Below are 23,364 nucleotides of genomic sequence, written 5' to 3'. Positions count from 1 at the left end.
CTCCCAGCTGACCCGCCCTCACTGCTCCCTTCTTAAGGGGACCCTCTTCTCCCGCTCAGGAGCAACCACTGCGCCCTCACCGGCCTGGTCGCCCCACGATCCTCGCTCCTGCTCCTGCGCCCTCCTGCTTCCTGTGCCGACCGATCTCCAGCGTCGCCTGCTCCCGGCGCCCCAGCCGCCGCAGGGCCGCCAGAGAAGCCCGCACCCGGTTTTCCCGCCGCCACTGACTGCAGACACGCCCCCCCGCCAGCCGATTGGCTAAGACGCTCCCGCCTCCCAGCTGACCCGCCCTCACTGCTCCCTTCTTAAGGGGACCCTCTTCTCCCGCTCAGGAGCAACCACTGCGCCCTCACCGGCCTGGTCGCCCCACGATCCTCGCTCCTGCTCCTGCGCCCTCCTGCTTCCTGTGCCGACCGATCTCCAGCGTCGCCTGCTCCCGGCGCCCCAGCCGCCGCAGGGCCGCCAGAGAAGCCCGCACCCGGTTTTCCCGCCGCCACTGACTGCAGACACGCCCCCCCGCCAGCCGATTGGCTAAGACGCTCCCGCCTCCCAGCTGACCCGCCCTCACTGCTCCCTTCTTAAGGGGACCCTCTTCTCCCGCTCAGGAGCAACCACTGCGCCCTCACCGGCCTGGTCGCCCCACGATCCTCGCTCCTGCGCCCTCCTGCTTCCTGTGCCGACCGATCTCCAGCGTCGCCTGCTCCCGGCGCCCCAGCCGCCGCAGGGCCGCCAGAGAAGCCCGCACCCGGTTTTCCCGCCGCCACTGACTGCAGACACGCCCCCCCGCCAGCCGATTGGCTAAGACGCTCCCACCTCCCAGCTGACCCGCCCTCACTGCTCCCTTCTTAAGGGGACCCTCTTCTCCCGCTCAGGAGCAACCACTGCGCCCTCACCGGCCTGGTCGCCCCACGATCCTCGCTCCTGCTCCTGCGCCCTCCTGCTTCCTGTGCCGACCGATCTCCAGCGTCGCCTGCTCCCGGCGCCCCAGCCGCCGCAGGGCCGCCAGAGAAGCCCGCACCCGGTTTTCCCGCCGCCACTGACTGCAGACACGCCCCCCCGCCAGCCGATTGGCTAAGACGCTCCCGCCTCCCAGCTGACCCGCCCTCACTGCTCCCTTCTTAAGGGGACCCTCTTCTCCCGCTCAGGAGCAACCACTGCGCCCTCACCGGCCTGGTCGCCCCACGATCCTCGCTCCTGCTCCTGCGCCCTCCTGCTTCCTGTGCCGACCGATCTCCAGCGTCGCCTGCTCCCGGCGCCCCAGCCGCCGCAGGGCCGCCAGAGAAGCCCGCACCCGCTTTTCCCGCCGCCACTGACTGCAGACACGCCCCCCCGCCAGCCGATTGGCTAAGACGCTCCCGCCTCCCAGCTGACCCGCCCTCACTGCTCCCTTCTTAAGGGGACCTCTTCTCCCGCTCAGGAGCAACCACTGCGCCCTCACCGGCCTGGTCGCCCCACGATCCTCGCTCCTGCGCCCTCCTGCTTCCTGTGCCGACCAATCTCCAGCGTCGCCTGCTCCCGGCGCCCCAGCCGCCGCAGGGCCGCCAGAGAAGCCCGCACCCGGTTTTCCCGCCGCCACTGACTGCAGACACGCCCCCCCGCCAGCCGATTGGCTAAGACGCTCCCGCCTCCCAGCTGACCCGCCCTCACTGCTCCCTTCTTATGACGCCCCCTCAGCGACCGCGCAGCGGACGCGCGCAGCGGGAGCACCGACTGAGCGCCGAAGGTGCGCCAAAGGTAAGCCCGTCTGCGCCCGTCCGCGCCTGGACCGCGCCCAGTGCCAGGACCCCTGGCCCCCGCAGACCCCAGCCCACCCGCCGGAAGCCGACCAGACGAACCTACGACTCCACCGAACTCAACGCTCTCAACACCGGCCGAACCCCGGGCTGCTACCGAGCCACCCCGAGAGGCACCCACGGACCCTTCATCTGCCAGTCCTGCAAGTTCTCCTGCACCCGGACCTGCACTGCACCAGCACCCACCAAGCCGAACTCCAGCAGTACCCACCTGAAGTGCATCCTGCTCAACACCCGCTCCGTCCACAGACACGCCATCGAGCTCTGGAACCTGCTCGACACCACAGCCCCAGACGTCGCCTTCCTCACGGAAACCTGGATGAACGCCTCCTCAGCGCCCGACATCGCCATCCCAGACGGCTACAAGATCATCCGGAGGGACCGCGTCAACCAGACAGGAGGAGGCATCGCCATCATCCACAGGAACACCATCCGCATCACGACCAACACCGACGACAACCTCGCACCCGCCGAACACCTGCACTTCCAGATCCACGTCAACCCCAAGACCACCCTCAGAGGCACCCTCATCTACAGACCCCCGGGACCACGCACACAATTCAGCGAGGACATCGCCGACTTCGTCAGTCCACACGCCCTCCTCTCCGCTGACTACATCCTCCTCGGGGACCTCAACTTCCACCTGGAGAACAACAACGACCGCAACACCACCACCCTGCTGGACAACCTCGCCAACCTCGGACTCAAGCAACTGGTGACCACCCCCACCCACTACGCTGGACACACGCTCGACCCGGTCTTCTCTTCCAGCAAGGACATCGCCTTCAGCCACGCCACGGGACTCCAATGGACGGACCACAGCTGCGTCCACTTCAGCTACAGAAGGACCACGCTCCACCATCACCAGCAACAGGCCCCCCGCAGAAGCTGGAACAAGATCACTGCAGACCAGCTCACTACCTCCCTGAGCAAGAACCCTCCCACCAGCACAACGAACCCCAGCCAAGCAGCCACCAACCTCACGAAATGGATCAGCGACTGCGCAGACGAGCTCGCCCCGCTGAAGACCCCGCCGAGCAGACCCTGCAGCAAGAAAGCCCCATGGTTTAACGACGAACTCAAGAGCTCCAAGAAGAACTGCAGAGCACTCGAGAAAACCTGGCGCAGAGACCCAACACCGGACAACATGACTGCCCTCAAGCTCGCCACCCGAAAACACCACCAGCTGATCCGCGCCACCAAGAAAACCGCATTCAAGGAACGACTGGACAACAACGCACACAACAGCAAGGAACTCTTCAACATCGTGAAAGAGCTCTCCAACCCCAACGCCGGAAACAACGACATCACACCTTCGCAAGACCTCTGCAACTCCCTCGCCTCCTACTTCCACAACAAGATCGCGGACATACACAACAGCTTCAGCACTCAACCAACGCACGCCACGACCGAACCACCGCCCCCCACCACCACCCTCCGCGCCTGGACCCCGATCAGCACCGAAGACACCATCCGCACGATGAACTCCATCCACTCCGGATCTCCGACAGACCCCTGCCCTCACCACGTCTTCAACAAGGCCGACGCTGTCATCGCACCCCACCTGCGGGACATCATCAACACCTCCTTCAACACCGCCACCTTCCCGGAGAGCTGGAAGCACGCCGAACTCAGCGCTCTACTCAAGAAACCATCAGCAGACCCCACCGACCTCAAGAACTACCGCCCCATCTCGCTGCTCCCGTTTCCGGCCAAAGTCATCGAGAAGACCGTCAACAAGCAACTGGCCGCCTTCCTCGAGATGAACGGCTCCCTCGACCTCTCGCAGTCTGGCTTCCGGGCCAACCACAGCACCGAGACCGCCCTGATCGCAGCTACAGATGACATCCGAGCCCTGCTCGACAACGGAGAAACAGCGGCCCTCATCCTCCTGGACCTCTCCGCGGCCTTCGACACTGTCTGCCACCGTACCCTAGTACAGCGCCTCAGCAACGTCGGAATCCAGGAGAAGGCACTGGAGTGGATCACCTCCTTCCTCGCCGGAAGGACACAGAGAGTCCGCCTCCCCCCGTTCAGATCGGAGGCCACCGAAGTCATCTGCGGCGTTCCTCAAGGCTCCTCGCTCAGCCCAACTCTCTTCAACGTCTACATGAGCCCCCTCGCAGACGTCGCACGCCAGCACAACCTGAACATCATCTCCTACGCCGACGACACCCAGCTGATCCTCTCCCTCACCAACGACCCCGCCACCGCCAGAGCCAACCTGCACGAAGGGATGACAGACGTAGCCAAATGGATGTCGAACAGCCGCCTGAAACTGAACTCGGACAAGACGGAAGTCCTCATCCTGGGATCCTCACCCTCCGCCTGGGACGACTCCTGGTGGCCCCCCGCCCTGGGCAGCGCACCAAAACCAACTGACCACGCACGCAACCTGGGCTTCATCCTGGACTCCACCCTCTCTATGACCAGACAAGTCAACGCCGTCTCCTCGTCGTGCTTCAACATCCTGCGAATGCTACGCAAGATCTTCCGATGGATCCCCACCGAGACCAGGAAGACGGTCACCCAGGCCCTCGTCACCAGCCGTCTGGACTACGGTAACTCCCTCTACGCCGGAACCACCGCCAAACTCCAGAAGAGACTCCAGCGGATCCAGAACACCTCAGCACGACTCATCCTGGACATCCCCCGCCGCAGCCACATCTCCGGACACCTGAGAGACCTGCACTGGCTCCCGGTCAACAAGAGAATCACCTTCCGGCTCCTCACCCACGCACACAAAGCCCTACACAACCAAGGACCAGGATACCTCAACAGCCGCCTCAACTTCTACGCTCCCACGCGCCAGCTTCGATCGACCAGCCACGCCCTCGCCGCCGTCCCCCGCATCCGAAGAGCCACCACAGGAGGAAGGTCCTTCTCCTACCTGGCCGCCAAGACTTGGAACTCCCTTCCGACCCACCTCCGCCTGACCCAGGACCACCTCGCCTTCAGGAAGCAGCTCAAGACCTGGCTGTTCGAGCAGTAGCGGACCCCCCCCCCAGCGCCTTGAGACCCTCCGGGTGAGTAGTGCGCTATACAAATGCTCTGATTGATTGAGAACAGTCGCCTGAAAAACGAGCGCCATGCAATGCCCGGACAATTTTATTATTATGTTTTCATATTGTTTTCCTTTTTTTTGCATACTGCACCTTTGCACAAAAACACAGTGAGTTTGCCTAGGCCTGGCCTATTGTATTTGCCAATGCTTGCTATAAGAGTGTCCTACTCTGCTAGATCTACTATCCATCTCCCTAAACAAAGCATTAAACAATGGCACTAGAATGGCAGTAAGGGTACAGCAACTCATTCGGTTCTGCCCCGCAGCCTGCCCTCTCCACTTTATTTGTGTGTCTGCTCGCTCTACTGGTCCTGCTTTCTAATTTCACCAAACAAAGCAGTACAATATTATACTAGGGTGGCATTAGGATGTACCAGAATCTACTCATTACCGGTTCGCGTCCATATATTTCAGTTTACTTACTTTGCTGGTCCTGCTCGCTACCTTCCCTAACAAACATTTGTAATGCAATAGGTCTCGCATTTGCTACAGTTAGAGCTGTTGGCGTTAAAAATGACAATGTTTCTTACTAGTGCTATTATATACCCATGGATAGCGCTGTGCAAATATAATTACTCCACTGCAAATAAAAAAAAAACAAGTAAAAAACATTGTCATTTTCAATTGCAACAGCTCTAACTTTAACAAATGCGAGACCTATCGCAAAGCAAATGCTTGTTTACCTATCTGTTTCGCTAATGGGAAACACTTTTAATTTGTTGCCACGACTTTGTGAAATTAAATTCAGGTAAAACGATCTCATAAAGTGATCCAGGTGAGTCTCACCATGCTTAATTAATATAAGTACGTATTTACCCGATGTATATATGTATAATAACTAAGTAGTTTGTACAAATCAATTAACGTTTAATTTGAAGAAGAGCGCACATTTCGAACTTCATTTAAGTTCATACAGTGAATTATTCCTATTGCCTGCGATTGTACCCGAGGCAGTCCTGCTTTCAGTGCTGCCCTCTGCTGGGACTGAGGCGGTAGTTTTCGTGTCCCAGCTGCAGGCTGTCCTGTCCAAGTGAAGGTTCCAAGAGGGGAGTAGTTGTTGTGCAGCCGGGAGAGGGTGAAACGCGGCGTCTACGCATTCTCCACACAACCAGGAAAAGGCATCTGAACGCTCCTCGCCGTCCCTGCAGACCTGTTGCCATGGACGGTGCGGAAACAGGACCCGAAACAGGCGACCTCGAAGGTAACATCCGGGCATCATTTCCGAGCAAGCGTGCACCTGAGCGCCCATACGTTTCATTTATTCCTCCTCTACTGTCACAGTGTTGCATCAGTAGTATAGCAGCGAGGTGTCGAGGGAAGGGCATCTGAACTGGCCATATCCTATTCATAGCTGCCAAATTTTCACACTGCATATGCAGTGGCGTAACGAAACTTGAGGGGGCCCCCTGCAAAGTACATTGAGGGGAGCCCCCTCACAGTGGCCCAGCCCACCACCTACCTCTTTCCCCACCACCCAATAATCTGTTATATTTTTATATGAAACCGCCAACATTTAATGGAATGCCTCTCATTCAAAGTTTTAATAAGAAAGTGGGAAATACTCTTAATATTTAAACTACACCATTTGTTACATTATTGTCAAGAGCAGATTATTTAACTGCGACAACAATCAGAACAATGCCAGGGAGTGGTCCTATTCACTTGCTTATTGCTGAATAACAAATAACTATTTAGGGTCTGAATTAGAATTTACATTGATAGACAATAACTTGAAACTTTTAAAGGCAAACCCAAACCTGTAACTTCACTGACTCGACTGACAATAATGCATGAGGAGTACACAAGATATAACTCAGGATCCTGCCAGCCCCATGAGAGATAAACTAGTGAATTATCTACATGCCACACACTTGCGACTGTCAAGGGTGTGCATGATAATAGCATGAACTGAGAAAGCAATTTTAATTTCTACAATCATGTCTTAATTAGTAAGCAGGACAAAAACATCATTAAAAGCTGAAATAAATGTGAGTGGGTGACAAAAGCACACACCGTGATTCAGGCTGACCCTCTCCATCTTGAGGGTCGTATGAGTGAAGCAGCTCTGAAAACCACAAATCACTGTCAACCCCTAGCAGCTTCACGGAAGTGATTGTCATCATTAATGCCAACTGTTAATAAAAATGCCTGAAGTGTATTTCAAATTCAAGGAAGCCAGGCAGTGTTGTGTTCCATCATTACAGATGAACACCCTAAATATCGAATCCAAAATATAGACTGCCCAAAATATCGAATTACTAAATATAGACAGCCCAGAATATCGAATTTAGGGTATGAATTATCGAATTCCATAATATCGAATTAAAAATATCGATTTCCATAATATCGACATTTTTTAGTGTTATTATGGTAGTATATGTATTAAAATTATGTATTGATTTTGTAATGTATGTTTACATTTTTTTTAAGTAATGAATGTTATGTAATTTAATTTTTGCGTAATTTAATTCTGTAGCGGATTGTGGGTTTATAGGGGAATAGTGTGGGAAGTAATTTAATTATAGTAAATTAAATAATTTCATTTATATGTATTGATAATTAATTGATTGAAAATTAAGTTTTAATCGGTAATTAATTTTTTATTAATTATTAATTATTTTTTATTAATTGGTAAATCATTTGTATTAATTGATTATTTGATAATTATGTTAATTGTATTTATTTGGAGTGAGTTATGGGTTTATAGGGGAATAGGGTGAGAAGTGATTTAATTGTAATAAAGTTAAAAATGATTTTTATTTATATGTATTGATAATTACTTGCTTGAACATTAATTATTAATTGGTAATTCATTTTTATTAATTGGTAAATAATTTGTATTAATTGATTAATTGTCAATTATGTTAATTGTATTATTTAATATTTGGAGCGGGTTGTGGGTTTATAGGTGAATAGTGTGGGAAGTAATTTAATTGTAATAAAGTAAATATAACATTTTATTTGTATGTAATGATTTAATATTAAAACAAAATGAAATTAATTACCCATACCAATAAAAAAATTAATTACAAATAAGTACCAATTAATACAAATCAATTACCAATTAAAAAACTAATTAATATTTAATAAAAATTAATTACCAATTAATAATTAATTATACATTAATTATTAATTGGTAATTATTTTTTTATTAATTAGTTTTTTAATTGGTAATTATTTTGTATTAATTGGTACTTATTTGTAATTAATTTTTTTTATTGGTATGGGTAATTAATTTTATTTTATTTTAATATTAAATCATTACTTTCCCTACAGTTGCACTCTCTGGAGTGGGAATAGCAAATTTTACCCCTACGCAATCCAACGCTTTACCTACTGTTGAACTCACTGGAGTGGGAATAGTAATTTTTACCCCTATGTTATCCAACGCTTTCCCCACTGTTGCACTCACTGGAGTGGGAATAGTAATTTTTACCCTCCCGCTATCCAACGCTTTCCCTACTGTTGCACTCTTTGGAGTGGGAATAGTAATTTTTACCCCTCCGCTATCCAACGCTTTCCCTACTGTTGCTCTCACTGGAGTTGGAATAGTAATTTTTACCCCTACGCTATCCAACCCTTTCCCTACTGTTGCACTCATTGGAGTTGGAATAGTAATTTTGACCCTCCCGCTATAAAACGCTTTCCCTACTGTTGCACTCTCTGGAGTGGGAATAGTAATTTTGACCCCCCCTCTATCCTACGCTTTCCCTACTGTTGCACTCTTTGGAGTGTGAATAGTAATTTTTACCCCTACGCTATCCAACGGTTTCCCTACTTTTGCACTCACTGGAGTGGGAATAGTAATTTTTACCCTCCCACTATCCAACGCTTTCCCTACTGTTGCACTCTCTGGAGTGGGAATAGTCATTTATACCCCCCCCGCTATCCCCCGCTTTTCCTACTGTTGCACTCTTTAGAGTGGGAATAGTAATTTTTACCCCTACGCTATCCAATGTTTTCCCTACTGTTGCACTTACTGGAATGGGAATAGTAATTTTACCCCTACGCTATCCAACGCATTCCCTACTGTTGCACTCACTGAAGTAGAAATAGTAATTTTTACCCTCTCGCTAACCAACAAATTCTCCACTTTTTTTTACATTACATTTATTATTTTTATATTTTAAGATTTATTACATTATTTTAAGTTGGTTTATTTAATTGTTTATAATATTTAATTAATTTTATATAATTTTTAATATATTTAAAAACATTGATATTTTAGGTAACTAAATTTTTAACAATCTATATTTTGGATTCAATATTTTAATACTTACCTGTTTGTAGATAGGGATTCTATGTTTTGTCCTTCGATATTTTGGAGTCGATATTTTGGGCATTTTATATTATGTCCCTCGATAATAAGTCACTGAATCATCATTACAACCCAATTAACTCCAGGATTCCAGGCCACTGTGCTAGGGAGACATTATTTACGCCCCAGTTCATACAACATATTTTACATGAGTATTTTGTGGTAAATAACATAGGGGATAGGCATTATTACCTACCATGTGAATGAATAATACGTTTAAAAAATACAGGCATTTGATTAAAATGTAGGCTTTGTCGCGCTGCTCATCTTGTTGTACCATTCTTGATGACATGAAGTAAGAATATTTGCTATTTGTCAATAGGCAGTCCACGGAAGAGGAAGTAGGTGCAATCATGTGTAGTACTTCTGACTACTACTAATTTCTCTTACATGTTGGAGTAGTGTAGTTAAAATAAATGCCAGACTACTCACTATGCATCGCACAAACCACAAGCTCGCGTTTGAAAAATGCTTTGTGGGTTCTACCAGCTTCGAATTCTGTGAATTTCGGCCAATTCAGAATTCGCCCATCTTAATGTACCCAAAAATTTATAGATGAAATATATCTGTAGATGTAGTGTTTCTTTCTGCAGCATGATACTCTTTCAGTAAGGTAATTTTTCATGTTTAGGGAATGGGATGTGAGCACACTTGTAATACAAAGAGAAATGGAAATGTCTTTTCCATGATGGGCCTAGACATGCTGGCACACTTGGTAACTATGACCATCGTATTTACAGATGGCCCCAGGGACATTTTAAGGATTTTGGAGGCCCTGGGCCAAGCATTTTTGGGGGGCCCCTGTTAGGGACAGTTTTAAATGTATGATCCAGTTTCAGCACTATCATGACCTCGTTGGCCATGTCAGAGACAGTGCACAGGCACACTCGTCCAAATTTAATTATGTTTACATGTAATATTCAGGGATAGGATGTGTGTTTTAAATATGGTTACACAGCAGCAACTCACTAATATTAACTGCAAATAATCTCTGTGACAATCTGACATTTCTCATATGTAAGCTCCTGATTTGATATTAAAGAAACCTTTTTTATGGCTGTTGCATGTAACATAAACACATTTTGTTACGAAATGTCTGTAATAGACAATCACATATTACCTAAATTGAAATAAAGCAAGCGAGTGGTTGCCGAACATCATCTCTACAGAACATAACCACTTCAAATATTGCCTAATAGTCACACGATTACATAAAAAAACAGAAATGGGGGCATTCATAATTTACTTTGAATGTCTGGATGCGAAGCATGATTGGGTATTTTTAGCAAAATGAAAAATGAACATTGCCATATTAACAGAACACCACGCCGCCCCCCCCAGACAAAGCATGGGATCATAGAAAACAATTTAGACTTGCAATGCCATTTGTCCGCTTTCTTTCATAGTTCCCACCAGGGTGTAATGGAATTGCTGCCTATAATCCTTAAGGATGGCTGCAGCAGCTGCAGAAGTCATTTGCCACGTTTTTATTTAGGTATGTGTCCCCTCTCCCCCTTGCAGCGACTGGAAAGTGACCCACACAACTTCCTCCTCTTTAGAAATAACATGAAGAACATTCATAAAGGGACAGTTTGCACCTTTAAATACTGTTTTATACACCTTTTGAATACAGCTTCAAAAACAAAGATAAACTCCTGGGTTCTTTCATTAATCGCTGCACAGATAACCTTACGTATATTCACAAATAAATTAATCAGATATACCTTTATTATAATTCTGAGGATGTCATGACTAGTATGACTTTGGTCTTCTATGTATTCCACTTCTTAAATTACATGGGCTTTTCAGCCCATAGTGAAGAGTTCAGAAAGAACAGTGCAAGTGTGAGAACAGTAAGTCTCACCTCTAGGGGTTCTCAGTATGGGCACTTCAGGCCAGGAAGAGATGCTTAGCAGCCACTGACGAAGGGATGCCACTGTGCACTGCCATCTACAACATACCTTGTGGGATTGCCAGTACTTCTAATGACTTGACTGGACAGACATCAGCCCCACCCTACAACAGACCACAGCCAGTGCCGTGCGCAGGACAAGAACAGCAGATAGCTGTAGGTGACACACCACGTTCGCCTTCCTCTATTTAAATATGCTGCCTCTATTTTTTAAAAGGGGGTGGTGATGGACGGAGCATCCGAACCAATCAAACACACACACCCAGTCAAAAGATCTGGGTTTGTCCCATCACCGTTCTTTAGCCCACTCTGCCACCCCAGTTCAGACATGGCTATATGCAAATCAGTCTGACCCTGTGCCTCATGGGAACAGTCCAGCACGAACTGCCAAGCCATGCCTTCCCTGGACCGGAAACAAGCTTCCGAGGACCGGTTTCTGGCATTCCAGCCGTCTTCAGCCCGGCTTGCTTGAATCCAGTGGCAAAGTGAGCAAGGGACTCACGTCTGAGCATACCCTGCCACACTTATGGCGGCCAAAGCGGTACAAAAGGGGGTGGTGATGGACGGAGCATCCAAACCAATCAAACACACACACCCAGTCAAAAGATCAGGGTTTAATCCATCACCATTCTTTAGCTCACTTCGCCACCCCAGTACAGACATGGCCATATGCAAATCAGTCTGACCTTGTGCCTCATGGGAACCGTCCAGCCCGAACTGCCAAAGCCATGTCTTCCCTGGACTGGAAACAAGCATCCTGGGACTGGTTTCTGGCATTTCAGCCGTCATCAGCCAGGCTAGCTTGAATCCAGTGGCAAAGTGAGCAAGGGACTCACGTCTGAGCATACCCTACCAACTCAGGGCAAACAAAGCGATACAAAAGGGGATGATGGACGGAGCATTTGAGCAAATCAAACTGTCCATCACCTGTTGTTTTTGCATTTGTCACCCCGAGTGGGACGGGTATGCTCAGACGTGAGTCCCGTTCTCTCCACGCCACTGGAGTTAAGCTATTCTGGCTGATGACGGCTGATAGCCAGAAACCGGTCCTAGGATGGTTGATTCTGGTCCAGGGAAGACATGGCTTGGCAGTTCGGGCTGGACTGTTCCCATGAGGCCCAGGGTCAAGGCTGATTTGCATATGGCCATGTCTGAACTGGGGTGGTGTGAGCAAAAATAGGATGGATTTAGGCCCAGATCTCTGTACTGGGGTGAATGTATGACATTGTTCTGCATTCTGTCCATCAACTGTTGTTTTTGCCTTACTGGCAGCATCAGAAAAGCACAAAGCCCCACCCCGCTTCCTGATGCTCGGCTCAGGACAGGGTTTTGAAAAATATAACGGTAATGCATGAAGTTTATTGCCATTTTATTTTTCCATCTCTGGGGGAAGTTTAGTTAGTGGGGTGACACTGCTCACCCTTAACAGATGAGCCACCCCTGCACTCGGATATTGGCTTCAAAGGCGCCAGTGCTCTATTGGACTCCCCTGTTCAAGTGACTGCCAGGCTGAGCCATCACAGAGTGTCTTTTACAGTGGGGCTATTCTGGGGGCCACTGGGCATCAGACTGTGTGCTAGTCTGATTGAAGACTGAGGCGCGAGGCCCGCAGTACTGCTCTTGCATTGCAAAACTGTGTCAGTGCTGTCCTCTGCGAGGCCAACTGCAGAGCTTGCCTCTGTGGTTCTTGGCGCTGGCCAGGACTGATGAACGCTTAAAACAATGTGCTCCCTGAAGTCAGTCACTGTTGAATACTAGTTCTCTATCAGCCTATAATCGGGAAAAACACAAATCTTATATATTACTTTTAAGTAAAATATGGTTAACTAACCAGTTATTTCCACATATTTCAATGTCTCGGTTGATGGCTATAAGATTGTAACTAGAAACAGACTCCATACCTAAAGAAAGTATCAACTGCATGTTAGAGCAATGGCTGGTTTCTGGTGAGTAGCTGGAAACATGGAATTTCTTGATGGTCTTTGCAATATAGAGGCTGACTTTCCCCTCAGCTGCCTTCTGCTCAGCCACCATCTGTGGGCATGGTGCATTATTGGGCTATCTCAAAAATCACAGGACAGATTTCATATGACAGCACCCTCGCCACAATGCCCTCAGTCGGATAAGTCTTGCAGTGGCAGATGACTAATACATTTAGCTGGCTGGCAGTGCTGCTTTTAACAGTGCTCTCGCAAAAAGAACTATTGATGGACAGAATGCAGAACAATGTCATACATTCACCCCAGTACAGCGATCTGGGCCTAAATCCATCGTTTTTGTGCTCATCATGCCATTCCAGTTTGGACCCAGCCATATGCAAATCAATCTTGAACCTGCGCCCAATGAGAGTAGTCCATTCCGAACTGCCAGGCCAGGTCCTCCCTGGACTGGAAGCAAGCATCTTAGGACCGGTTTCGGGGTTTCACCCATATTCAGCCATGATAGCTTGATTCCAGTGGCATGGAGAGCACGGGACTCACGTCTGAGCATACCCGTCCTACTCGGGGTGACAAATGCAAAAAGAACTATTGATGGACAGAATGCAGAACAATGTCATACATTCACCCAAGTACAGAGATCTGGGCCTAAATCCATAGTTTTTTTGTTCACCATGCCATTCCAGTTTGGACCCAGCCATATGCAAATCAGTCTAGACTCTGCACCCAATGGGAACAGTCTAGCCCGAACTGCCAGGCCAGGTCCTCCCTGGGCTGGAAACAAGCATCCTAGGATCGGTTTCGGGGTTTATCCTGGCTGAAGAGGGGTGAAACCCCGAAACCGGTCCTAGGATGCTTGTTTCCGGTCCAGTGAGGACCTGGCTTGGCAGTTCGGGCTGGACTGTTCTCATGAGGCACAGGGTCAAGACTGATTTGCATATGGCCAGGTCTAAACTGGGGTGGCATGGTTAGCAAAATAATATAGGATTTAAGCCAGATCTCTTGACTGGGGGTGAATGTTTTGATTTGTTCTGCATTCCGTTCATCAATTGTGTGTCTTTTGCTTTAACAGTGCTCTTGGCTGGATAGGGCTGTGGGACCCCCGCATTGTGCAAGTGACTGGACAGGTGTTGTTAGACATGGATCTGCTGCTGTCTTAGAGCATGATCTGCTCCCCAGGTCAAGCAACATGGAGGTGTCCGACATGGACAAGGTCAGTGCCCCTTGGCCCAAAGGGGAGCAGCACAGACTACACATATGCTAATTTGTGTGGAAAAGGCTGCTTTATTGAGGACAGGTGCACATCACAAAATACACTAGGCCTTTGCCTTAGAAAACTAAGCCTCACCATACATTGATTCACCTTCTTTCAATTACACGCACCCCTAAAATGTCCACACCCTTTACATCCTTTCCTTGCAACGGTTTAACTCCTACTCTGTATTTAACTGTTGACATGTAAATTCCTGCAACCTAGTTCTATTAACATCTGTTCTTTGTCTCCGCTGCTGTTCGCATTAGCAATCGATCCACTAGCGGTGCACGCCAGAACGGGGAAACATTATATTGGCCTGGACTTGAGAGGAGACACGCAGTATATCTCGCTTTATGCAGATGATTTACTCATGTATCTGGCTAACACAGCAGAATCCTTGACTGGGGTGACAATGCTGCTGCGTGGGTTGGTTGAGGCGTCAGGGTTTCAGGTGAACTGGTTATAAGACTTGCCTGTTCCCTGTAAGGCAGACGAGGGAGAAACCTCACCAAACGGGAGGTATAAGATGGGAACCACGCTATTTACCTTATCTGGGGACCCACATCTACCATAAGCTGGTGGATCTGCTGGAGGGTAATATAGGGAGAGCAATTAGAGGGATTAAAGGGAGTGTAACATTTTGGAGCACGCTGCCAATCTCGGTGGCGGGCCGAGTGGCACTTCTGAAGATGGTGGCCTTGCTTTGGTTGTTGTACTACTTCAGGACGCTACCGATTTGGATACCAGGCCCGTTCTTCAATAGGCTCTGATCCTTAGTGGGGGAGTTTATATGGGGGAGCGGCAGACGTCAAGTGGCCTTGACCACGATGATGCGACCCAGAGCGGAAGGGGGATGGGCTCTGAACAATGCTATTTGGCAGCCCAGCTGCAGTTGTTTAGCCAGGCAGTGGCAAGGGAATTCAGGGGCCCATACAGGCCGGAGGGCCGGTGGATACCTTGTCACGTCTCATCATTTATTATACTTGGTCAGCGATTGCGGCTCGACACGTTAACGCATGAAGAGCGGACGCTGAGATTATGTTGTAACCGGAATAAAGTGGGGTTCTACGGCCATACGCGCCGGAGATTCCACTGGGCATGTGCACAGCGCTTCCACATGAGGGAGATTGGGATGCATTAGCTGCATGGGAAGAACAGGGAGTGAAAATGATAGGGGACCTGTATGAAGAGGGTGCACTTTTGCCTTACTAGACATTGCTAGACCGCTACGACCTACCCAGGGGTGATTTCTTGCTGCATTCAGCCCTAACAATGGCAATCCAATGGTTTAGCTGAGCCGCAGACATTTCTAACGTGCCAGTATGTAGTGATGGCGGCAGGGATTTAATGGCAATAACATGTTTAAACTGAAGGATGGGGGAGGAAGGGAGGCAGCTGTTAAGCCAATTACAAGGGAAATGGGAAGCCGACCTGGGTAAAGAAATTCCTGACACGGCGTGGACCAGAATAGTAGAGAGGGCGTGGAAGAGTCGGCGCAATTCCAGGTTTCAGCTCATTCATTTTTATATATTGCACAGGGCATACCTGACTCTGGCGCAAATTGATAAATATCTTAATGTAGACACAGCCAGATGCCCACGATGCAACTAAGAAGAAGAAGAATTTATTCACATGATGTGGAGTTGCTCGCAATTAGGAACATATTGGGAGGAAGTGGTTGATATATTATGTGGGGTGACGGACAGGCAGATAGACCCAAACATGGGCGCATGCATGCTACATTGGTTTCCCCATACGAACAAGACAAAAGTCACAAATAAGTTCCTGGACTTAGGGCTGATCCTAGCTAAAAGGGAATTAACGAAGAATTGGAAATCCAGGCAACGACCCAGCGTTGAGCACTGGAAGGTAGAGTTAACCAGGTGGGCAGCAAGAGAAGGGTACGGTTTCAGCTAGCTAGGAGATCTAATTGCGAGAAGGTATTGGAAGCTGCCCAAGCATGGGAAGCTTTGGTGGCATTGTTGCAGACACCTGAGTCAGAGTCGGATGGGGAGTCAATAGATACGCCGGCGGGGACGCCATGAATAGGAAGACCATATAGGGGTACCTCACCATTCCAGGAGACACTGTAGCGAAATCAGGAAAGACGCCGGCTAGTTTAGTCAACCCAGTATGAGAGGGAGCTATATGCCCTGGGCCAATTTACCTACAGTATGACTTTAGAAGGACAGTAATATCGAACACACCGGTGGAGAGGGTTAGGGAGGGTCAAAGGGGAGGGTATGTTTTGCAACTGGATGGGTGCCTTGACTAAACAAACTGGTGGCACATGGACACACAAAGAGAATGCAACTGACTAAAACTGTACATTAGGTAATGCGTATCACAAGGGGATAAATATGCGGGGAAACTGTCGGACATTGAAATTGAGTATTGTCTATATGCCATAGCCAAAAATGTGAATTCAAGAAATCAAGAAGTGCACCACTGCACTGTTATGAGGCCAATGTAAGTTGTTTGTTGGGTGAAAATCAATAAAACATATTTAAAAAAAAACAGGTTCTTTGTGCCAGCTCTGGTGACGTGTTGAAGTTTTTCTTTTTGATCTTTTTTAAGACTTCATTTATCCAAAGGTCTTTCTTTTTCTTTTGCTTTGAAGTTCTTTTTGGAATTAGTTTGTCAACGGCTTTGGTCTTCCATTCAAAGAGTTTCTCTACTGAGTTTAATGTTTCTAATTGTGTGTGGTTAGCTAAGACCCCAACTCTTGCGTATTTAATTTGTTCTATTGCCTGTATGTTGCTGTGGTATTGCAGAACGTCTTTATTTTGTTTGAAATAATTTTGAGTGAAAAGTGATGATGTGATTCTCAGTCAATCTGACTGTTCAAACTTTTTGAAAAACAGTTACCTCTGGTATGGAGAAGAGGAGACAATGTCATCCAATGTATGATCATCTATGTGCGTAGGTCCGGAGAGGATCTGTTGAAAATTGTGTGTTTAACGCTAATGCAGTGGCATTTGGCTGAGGCATATTTAGTTTTTCGAACCCAATGTTAATTCATTGAGTACACATATTTTGAGAGTATGGTTCACAGATGTGATACAGTGTCCATGAAAGCATCTGTAAAGGCTTCATCATCGGGCAGTGGTCTGCAGAGCAAGAGGAAGTTGGAGGTGAAAATGGAACTGAGTTTGCATTTATTAAGAGGAGCTTCACAATCTTGCATTGTCACCTCTTCCTTCTTGGTGACTGTTATTGTATCATTTAAGATACTAGCCAGCCTGTCTCATTTCTTTCCATGTTGGTTGTGTGTAATTGCTTGATAACCAGTTGGGTTAGCTTCATGAAGTATTGTAATCCTATATTTTCCCAACCAGGCTTCTGCGATGAATAGAATGTCTAGTTCTGTACCTATCAGTGGATCAAACATGTTGTATTTGTTTTTGCTCCTTGAACAGCATACAGTTTAGATGGAGGTGCTTTCTTTTGCAGAAGGAGGATTTTATATCTGGGTTGCCTTTAGTGTCATCCAATGAGTTTATAGTTGTTGTGGCACTATTGTTGAACAAGATTTGTTCCACATGTGTATGAGAATGTGAGGAAATAGGTAGAGTGCATCTACTGAAAGTGGTAGTATTGTGGCTTTCCTTGTAATCTGTGTCCTGTGCAAACAGGCTTATTAGAGATTTGATGCATCTTTTGCGGGAGGATGAGTGTGCCTCAGAGAGTGTTTGTGAAATTGGTGTTGGTGTAAGCTTATGCTTTGATGTTGTGTTGCAATTGAGTTGAATGCTGATGTGTTGTAGCACGGAAGATGCAACATTTCTGCAAGTGGAGATGTTTGTTTCTCTTTTGCATTTGTTGAAAGTGGATGGGGTTTGAGTAAGTGGTGGAGGAGCAATAAGTGCCTGGCTTTAGTACTTTTTATGTGTGTGTGATGTGGTGTGCTGGATGGTTAAGGTGTCGAAACAGTGAGAGGTGTGGGTGGTTACAGTGCAGTTTATCCACTCTGCCCAGTGCTGACCTGATAAGGGGGGTGTTCACATGAACCTTGGAAGGAACGAAAGAAGGTTGTACTATAATCATTGCGGATAGTTTACCTAATGATAAGTTGTATATGTGTTGTTGAATAACACTCATGCATAAAGAGAGAAGATTTAAATTGCTTTTAGCATCCATAAAAACCTGTTCCACCTGTTCTGTGTACGAATTTGGCTCAGAATGTGACGATTTTGTGTTTACCTTGATCAGACTTCTCTATAATGACTTGGATCACACGCCAATGATCCAAAAGGGGGACTGCCAAGAGAACAATTAGTCTCTGAAATAGGGAATCTCGCATGGGGGTAATGACCACAACAGGACCATATGGCTCACTGATGTGTTATTTATTTGTAGCCTACCAGGAGTTAGTTTTAGAGTCATTACACTTTATATACTTAACATTCTGCCTCTCAACCCCTCCTCAAGCTCTTCTTGATTACTTAAAAACACCTCAGCTCCTCTCCAGTGGAGAGTTGTTGGTCCTGGTGTGAGGAGGGAACCCAATGATGAAGCATGCCACCCTTGGGTGGGCCCGGTTTTGCGTCCTTTAAAAATAGCAATTTCTCCACATACTAGAACATACTCCGACTAGGCATACCCTTATGTGTCTTATGTTCATTAGGGAAGTAGAATGCCTTAAGTCGGGTTACCCACTCCCTTTAAGACCCCTTGTGTGTATTAATATAGCTTGTGTTTACATCAACAAGAACTGGTGCTCGTGTAAAGTGCTCCAAGACCTTTGTGTCATGTTCGCACTATATAAAAATGCAAAACGAAATCCGTGGGTATCCAGTGCAGTGATGTATCCTCAGTGAACCCTCTTAGCAAAACACGAACACTACATCACCGTTGCATCCGTAACCTCATTTGTTAATAGTGAGAGAGCTCATGCGATCAATGATCTTGCTGCAGAAACCCGTGGAAATGCAGTGCAGTGTGATGGAGGACGGCCGTTCCGTGGAGAGTACCAGCAAAAACTATAACACTGAAGCACTGGCTGCGCTCAAGCTTTCAGCATCCCTTTGTTCGTTCATTTCTAGTGAGAGAACTCCGGGGGTCCATGACCCTGCTGCAGAAATCGGTGTGCATGCAGTGAAAGAGAGCGGTTCCTCCCTGGTACCCTGTCAGCAAAACACTATTTACTACTTCTGGCGCATCTCTGCTAATCAGCAGGGATGCGCCAGAATAGTTGCACCACCACGGATGCGCCGCATTTACAATGCGGCGACCGTGGCGCACGGATGGGCATATGCATGTCGCATACCCCATCGGAAAGGCGGCGCATTGCTGGAGTTGCATCGCAGCTCCAGCAAGGCTCGGGGGTTCCCTATCCCTAACATGCTGCGTCAATCCTTACGCCTGCTTCAAGCAGGCGCAGGGTTTTGGCTCAGCATGGCCTTAAAAGTGACTGAGTGAAATCACCACTTTTAGGAGGTGTTCCTGCAACGGAACGCCCCCCCCTCCGCCGGAACGCCTACATGTTGCGCAGGCTGTACAACATGATGCATCTCCCAGATGCGTCACGTTATAAATACCCTGCAGCATGGTGCTGGCTTTGCGCCGCCACTGCGTCACAAAATTGACGCAACGGTGGCGTAAAAGAGGCGCAAAGGGCTTGTAAATCTGCCCCTAAGACCGCAGCACCTGCTGCATCCCTTACCTCATTGATTGCTATGTAGATAGAGCTCAGGGGTCCATGACCCTTTTGCAGTGGAACAGGATGTGGCATAAAAGAGAGGCCGACTTTGGAACTGGGGAGCAAGATTCGAGTATCGGCATCGGCTCAACATCCTGTGATTCTGGACAAATCACGTAATCTCCCTGTGCCTGACAAAATGTTAATGTGTCCTTGTGTGATGTAACTGATGCTTCACTTCAATGTCTTCAGGTCGAGTTTGTGCTATGTAAAACTGCAACAAAAAAACCTGTTGAATTCTGCAAGCCATTATCACTAATACGAATTCCCTCAGTTTTGACCCCACAAAACAGATTTTGATAGGGTTAGATGTGGATAGCCTGTATACCAGCCTGCCCCACAAAGAGACATTGGACATCCTAGAAGAAATGCTTTACAACATCTCCTGGCCCTATCACACACCACAACATGTAGCTCTTGAGTGTTGTAAGTGGGCACTAACAGAAGATTTCTTCCAATTCGAGGACCTTCTGTTTAAACAACAACATGGCACAAGCATGGGGAGCACTTTCGCGCCGAGTGTGGCGGGACTGTACGTCCACCACCTAGAGGAGCAAAAAATTCTTTCTGAACAAAACCCCCACCGTCAAAAAATTCTCAATTGGAAAAGATATATTGACGACATTTTAATTGTATGGGAAGGGAATGAAACAGAAGCCAACAATTTCATTGACTGGCTAAACCTACAAGACCCTTTTCTAAAATTCACTCATACCATGAGCAGGTCAGAACTGGTGTTTCTAGACCTCAATATTTTTGCAAAAGACGGATCCTTAAAAACGACAACCCATTTCAAACCTACTGCGAAGAACTGCCTCTTATTGTTTGACAGCTTCCACCCTCGCCATCTAAAAGCAAATCTCCTGTTTTGCCAGTTTCTCAGATTGAGGAGACACTGCACAGACCTGTCTGATTATGACACAAGAGCTAAAGAATTAGCTGACAAGCTTTGAATACGGAAATACCCTAAAAAACTATCACAAAGGCTAAGAAAAGGGCGAGAAACAACCACAGAGACTCCCTTCTGGAGACTTATGAAAAAACAGACACAACGAAAGAGAAAAGACCGATATGTATAACAACATACAGCGTCGTGTCGGATCAAGTCGCCAAACTAGTCAAAAACACTGGCAGATTGTGAATAGTGGCAAACTAAATATACCAATGCCCATGTTCTTACACAAAAGGGGCAAGAACCTAAAGGACATATTGGTACATACTCGCCCGACCCAACAAAGCAAAAATAACCAACAAGTTATCAGTACTTTACCGACAGGACATCATCCTTGTGGGAATTGCAGTGTATGCCACCTGACCAGCACCACAAAAAAATTGGTTTTCAATACAGGAGACTCGTGGGAACTACGTAAATTCACCAACTGTAACACAGTGGGGGTAGTGTACTTAATCACATGTGTGTCTGATTTACACTATGTAAGTATGACTACCAGAAAAATCATTACCAGAATCTGTGAACATAGAAGCAACATCCGATGCCACAGGGCCAGCACCAGGATGACAGCTCACTTCAATGAGAAACAGCACACTCCAAACGACATGAAATGGGTAGTCCTAGAACATGTAAAAAGTTGCGACAATCTAGAAAAAAACCCTCCTAAAGAAAGAACAAAGATGGGTATACAGGCTTCATACGGACACCATGGGCTGAATGAGGGCATACCCTGGGGGCAGTTCCTAAGATAATTGAGCTCAGAAAGAAGTCTCCCTACCTGGAACACCTACTGGTACAGTTATATACATAAGGACCAGTAGCATGTGCTACATTTTATTATTTTTTACCAACACTGTCATGCAAAATGTAACAGTTATTTGTTACTAACACAGTCATGTGAATTGAATTGAGACAATGGAAACCAGTAATTTCTACTATATGACACCATGGTTAACACAAGAAATATCATCATTGTTTCCCTATATATAATACATGTTACATATTAAGTTTTTTTAAATATATCTCATTTTCATGCGATTTACAAATAACGAAGCCGAGCTGTTTTGTCAATCCCAAAATGGCCGCCATACAAATTGCTGCTACCGAGTTCGATTCCCGGTTTTTCACTTATTTTTACGAATGTAATTAATGGAAGTCTCCGTATGCCATAATATGCCATACTATCAACTTTAAACATATCCACATGATATGGGGATTTAACAAACAATAAACATCAGTATTATCACCCACAAGTGAGTAAAATGGTGGCCGCTTTGCCCCATTGCACTGCCAAACCACTGCGCGCTCTAGTCTGACACCGCACATGGGCGGGGGGACAAGGAAGTAACAGTGGTGTTTAAATACAGCCCGGGACGGTCGACACGTTAACATGCGGTCGTACCGGGTCCCAGTAGGTCGAACAGACGGAGTGATGCCTTGTTCAAGTAAGTACTACTAACCCCGATACTTTGCTCTCAGGAACAGGAGTTTCCGGGTCTAAAACGGATACCGCCTTTTTAAATTCCCCAACTATTTTTCCTTTCCTGAATGCTAAAACGGCGATACGAAGCCTATTGCTTATTTATTTCTTTACCCACAGGGTCAACAGACCCCTCCACCTGGACAGACCATGGGGCACATTAATGCTAACTAAAAAGTACGTGTTTCAATTAAGATCAAATGTCTTCATGTTGCATGTATGATTGTGTAGGTGTGTTCGTTAATAAGTGTGTTACGTTTTTCCATTTTTTCCTATTTATTTCCTGCTTTTCTTCCTTAAAGATAGGAATACCAGAGCAAGCCTGAATAGACCTTGAGACACTGTAATGACAACTGCATTATTTTTCTAGGATCACTTAAACACTTGTGTTTGAATGGATATATGCACGTTACCACTCGGCCTAACAACAGGACCTGCCCAGTTGGGCAGGCAGTGTGTATACTAATCTGCAAATCTGTGTTTCTTTCCTAAATCCAGATACACCGGGTACACCGTTAACTGTATGTATATGTGTAAGACACACACATTAGGTGTGTTTTTCTTTATATTCCTTATATAATTGTTTATTCAAACCTGAACCTAGGTTTTCACAGAGGAGTGGTACACAGGGGGCTGGCCCTCATGTTGTCCTGAAGAAAAGGTGTAGGGGACACCTTGAAACATGTCGACAGGATGCTAGGATTTATGACTACATAACAGTTAAATTTTACAACTCCTCCAACCCCTTTTTAATATACCAACTAGGAGTAGGAATAAAATTGTGTAGCTCACTAGGTTAGATATTTTTGTCACCACATTCACCACTCTACACACTGCACTATGCATAGTTTCACAATACAGTGCTCCTACGTCTCTTTCGCACGTCGCAGCACGCCCCTAGCAGTTGATGCTTGGGATGGCCCCAATGATGAAGCATGTCACCTAGGGGCAA

General features: G+C 47.1%; 1 protein-coding gene across 1 annotated transcript in view; it reads left to right on the top strand.

The window, feature by feature from the left end:
* The first annotated feature begins 5,906 nt into the window (after positions 1-5,906).
* The window catches only part of LOC144761792 (MFS-type transporter SLC18B1-like), an 815,703-nt gene continuing 798,245 nt past the window's right edge, over positions 5,907-23,364 (top strand). Inside the window, exon 1 of the mRNA XM_078647042.1 lies at positions 5,907-6,058. Coding sequence (XP_078503168.1) covers positions 6,016-6,058 — 43 coding nt within the window. The 5' untranslated portion in view covers positions 5,907-6,015. The remainder of the gene's footprint in view (positions 6,059-23,364) is intronic.

Source organism: Lissotriton helveticus, chromosome 6 (genome assembly GCF_964261635.1).
Source record: "Lissotriton helveticus chromosome 6, aLisHel1.1, whole genome shotgun sequence".
Taxonomy (NCBI): domain Eukaryota; kingdom Metazoa; phylum Chordata; class Amphibia; order Caudata; family Salamandridae; genus Lissotriton; species Lissotriton helveticus.
This window is presented reverse-complemented; position numbering and strand designations above follow the sequence as displayed.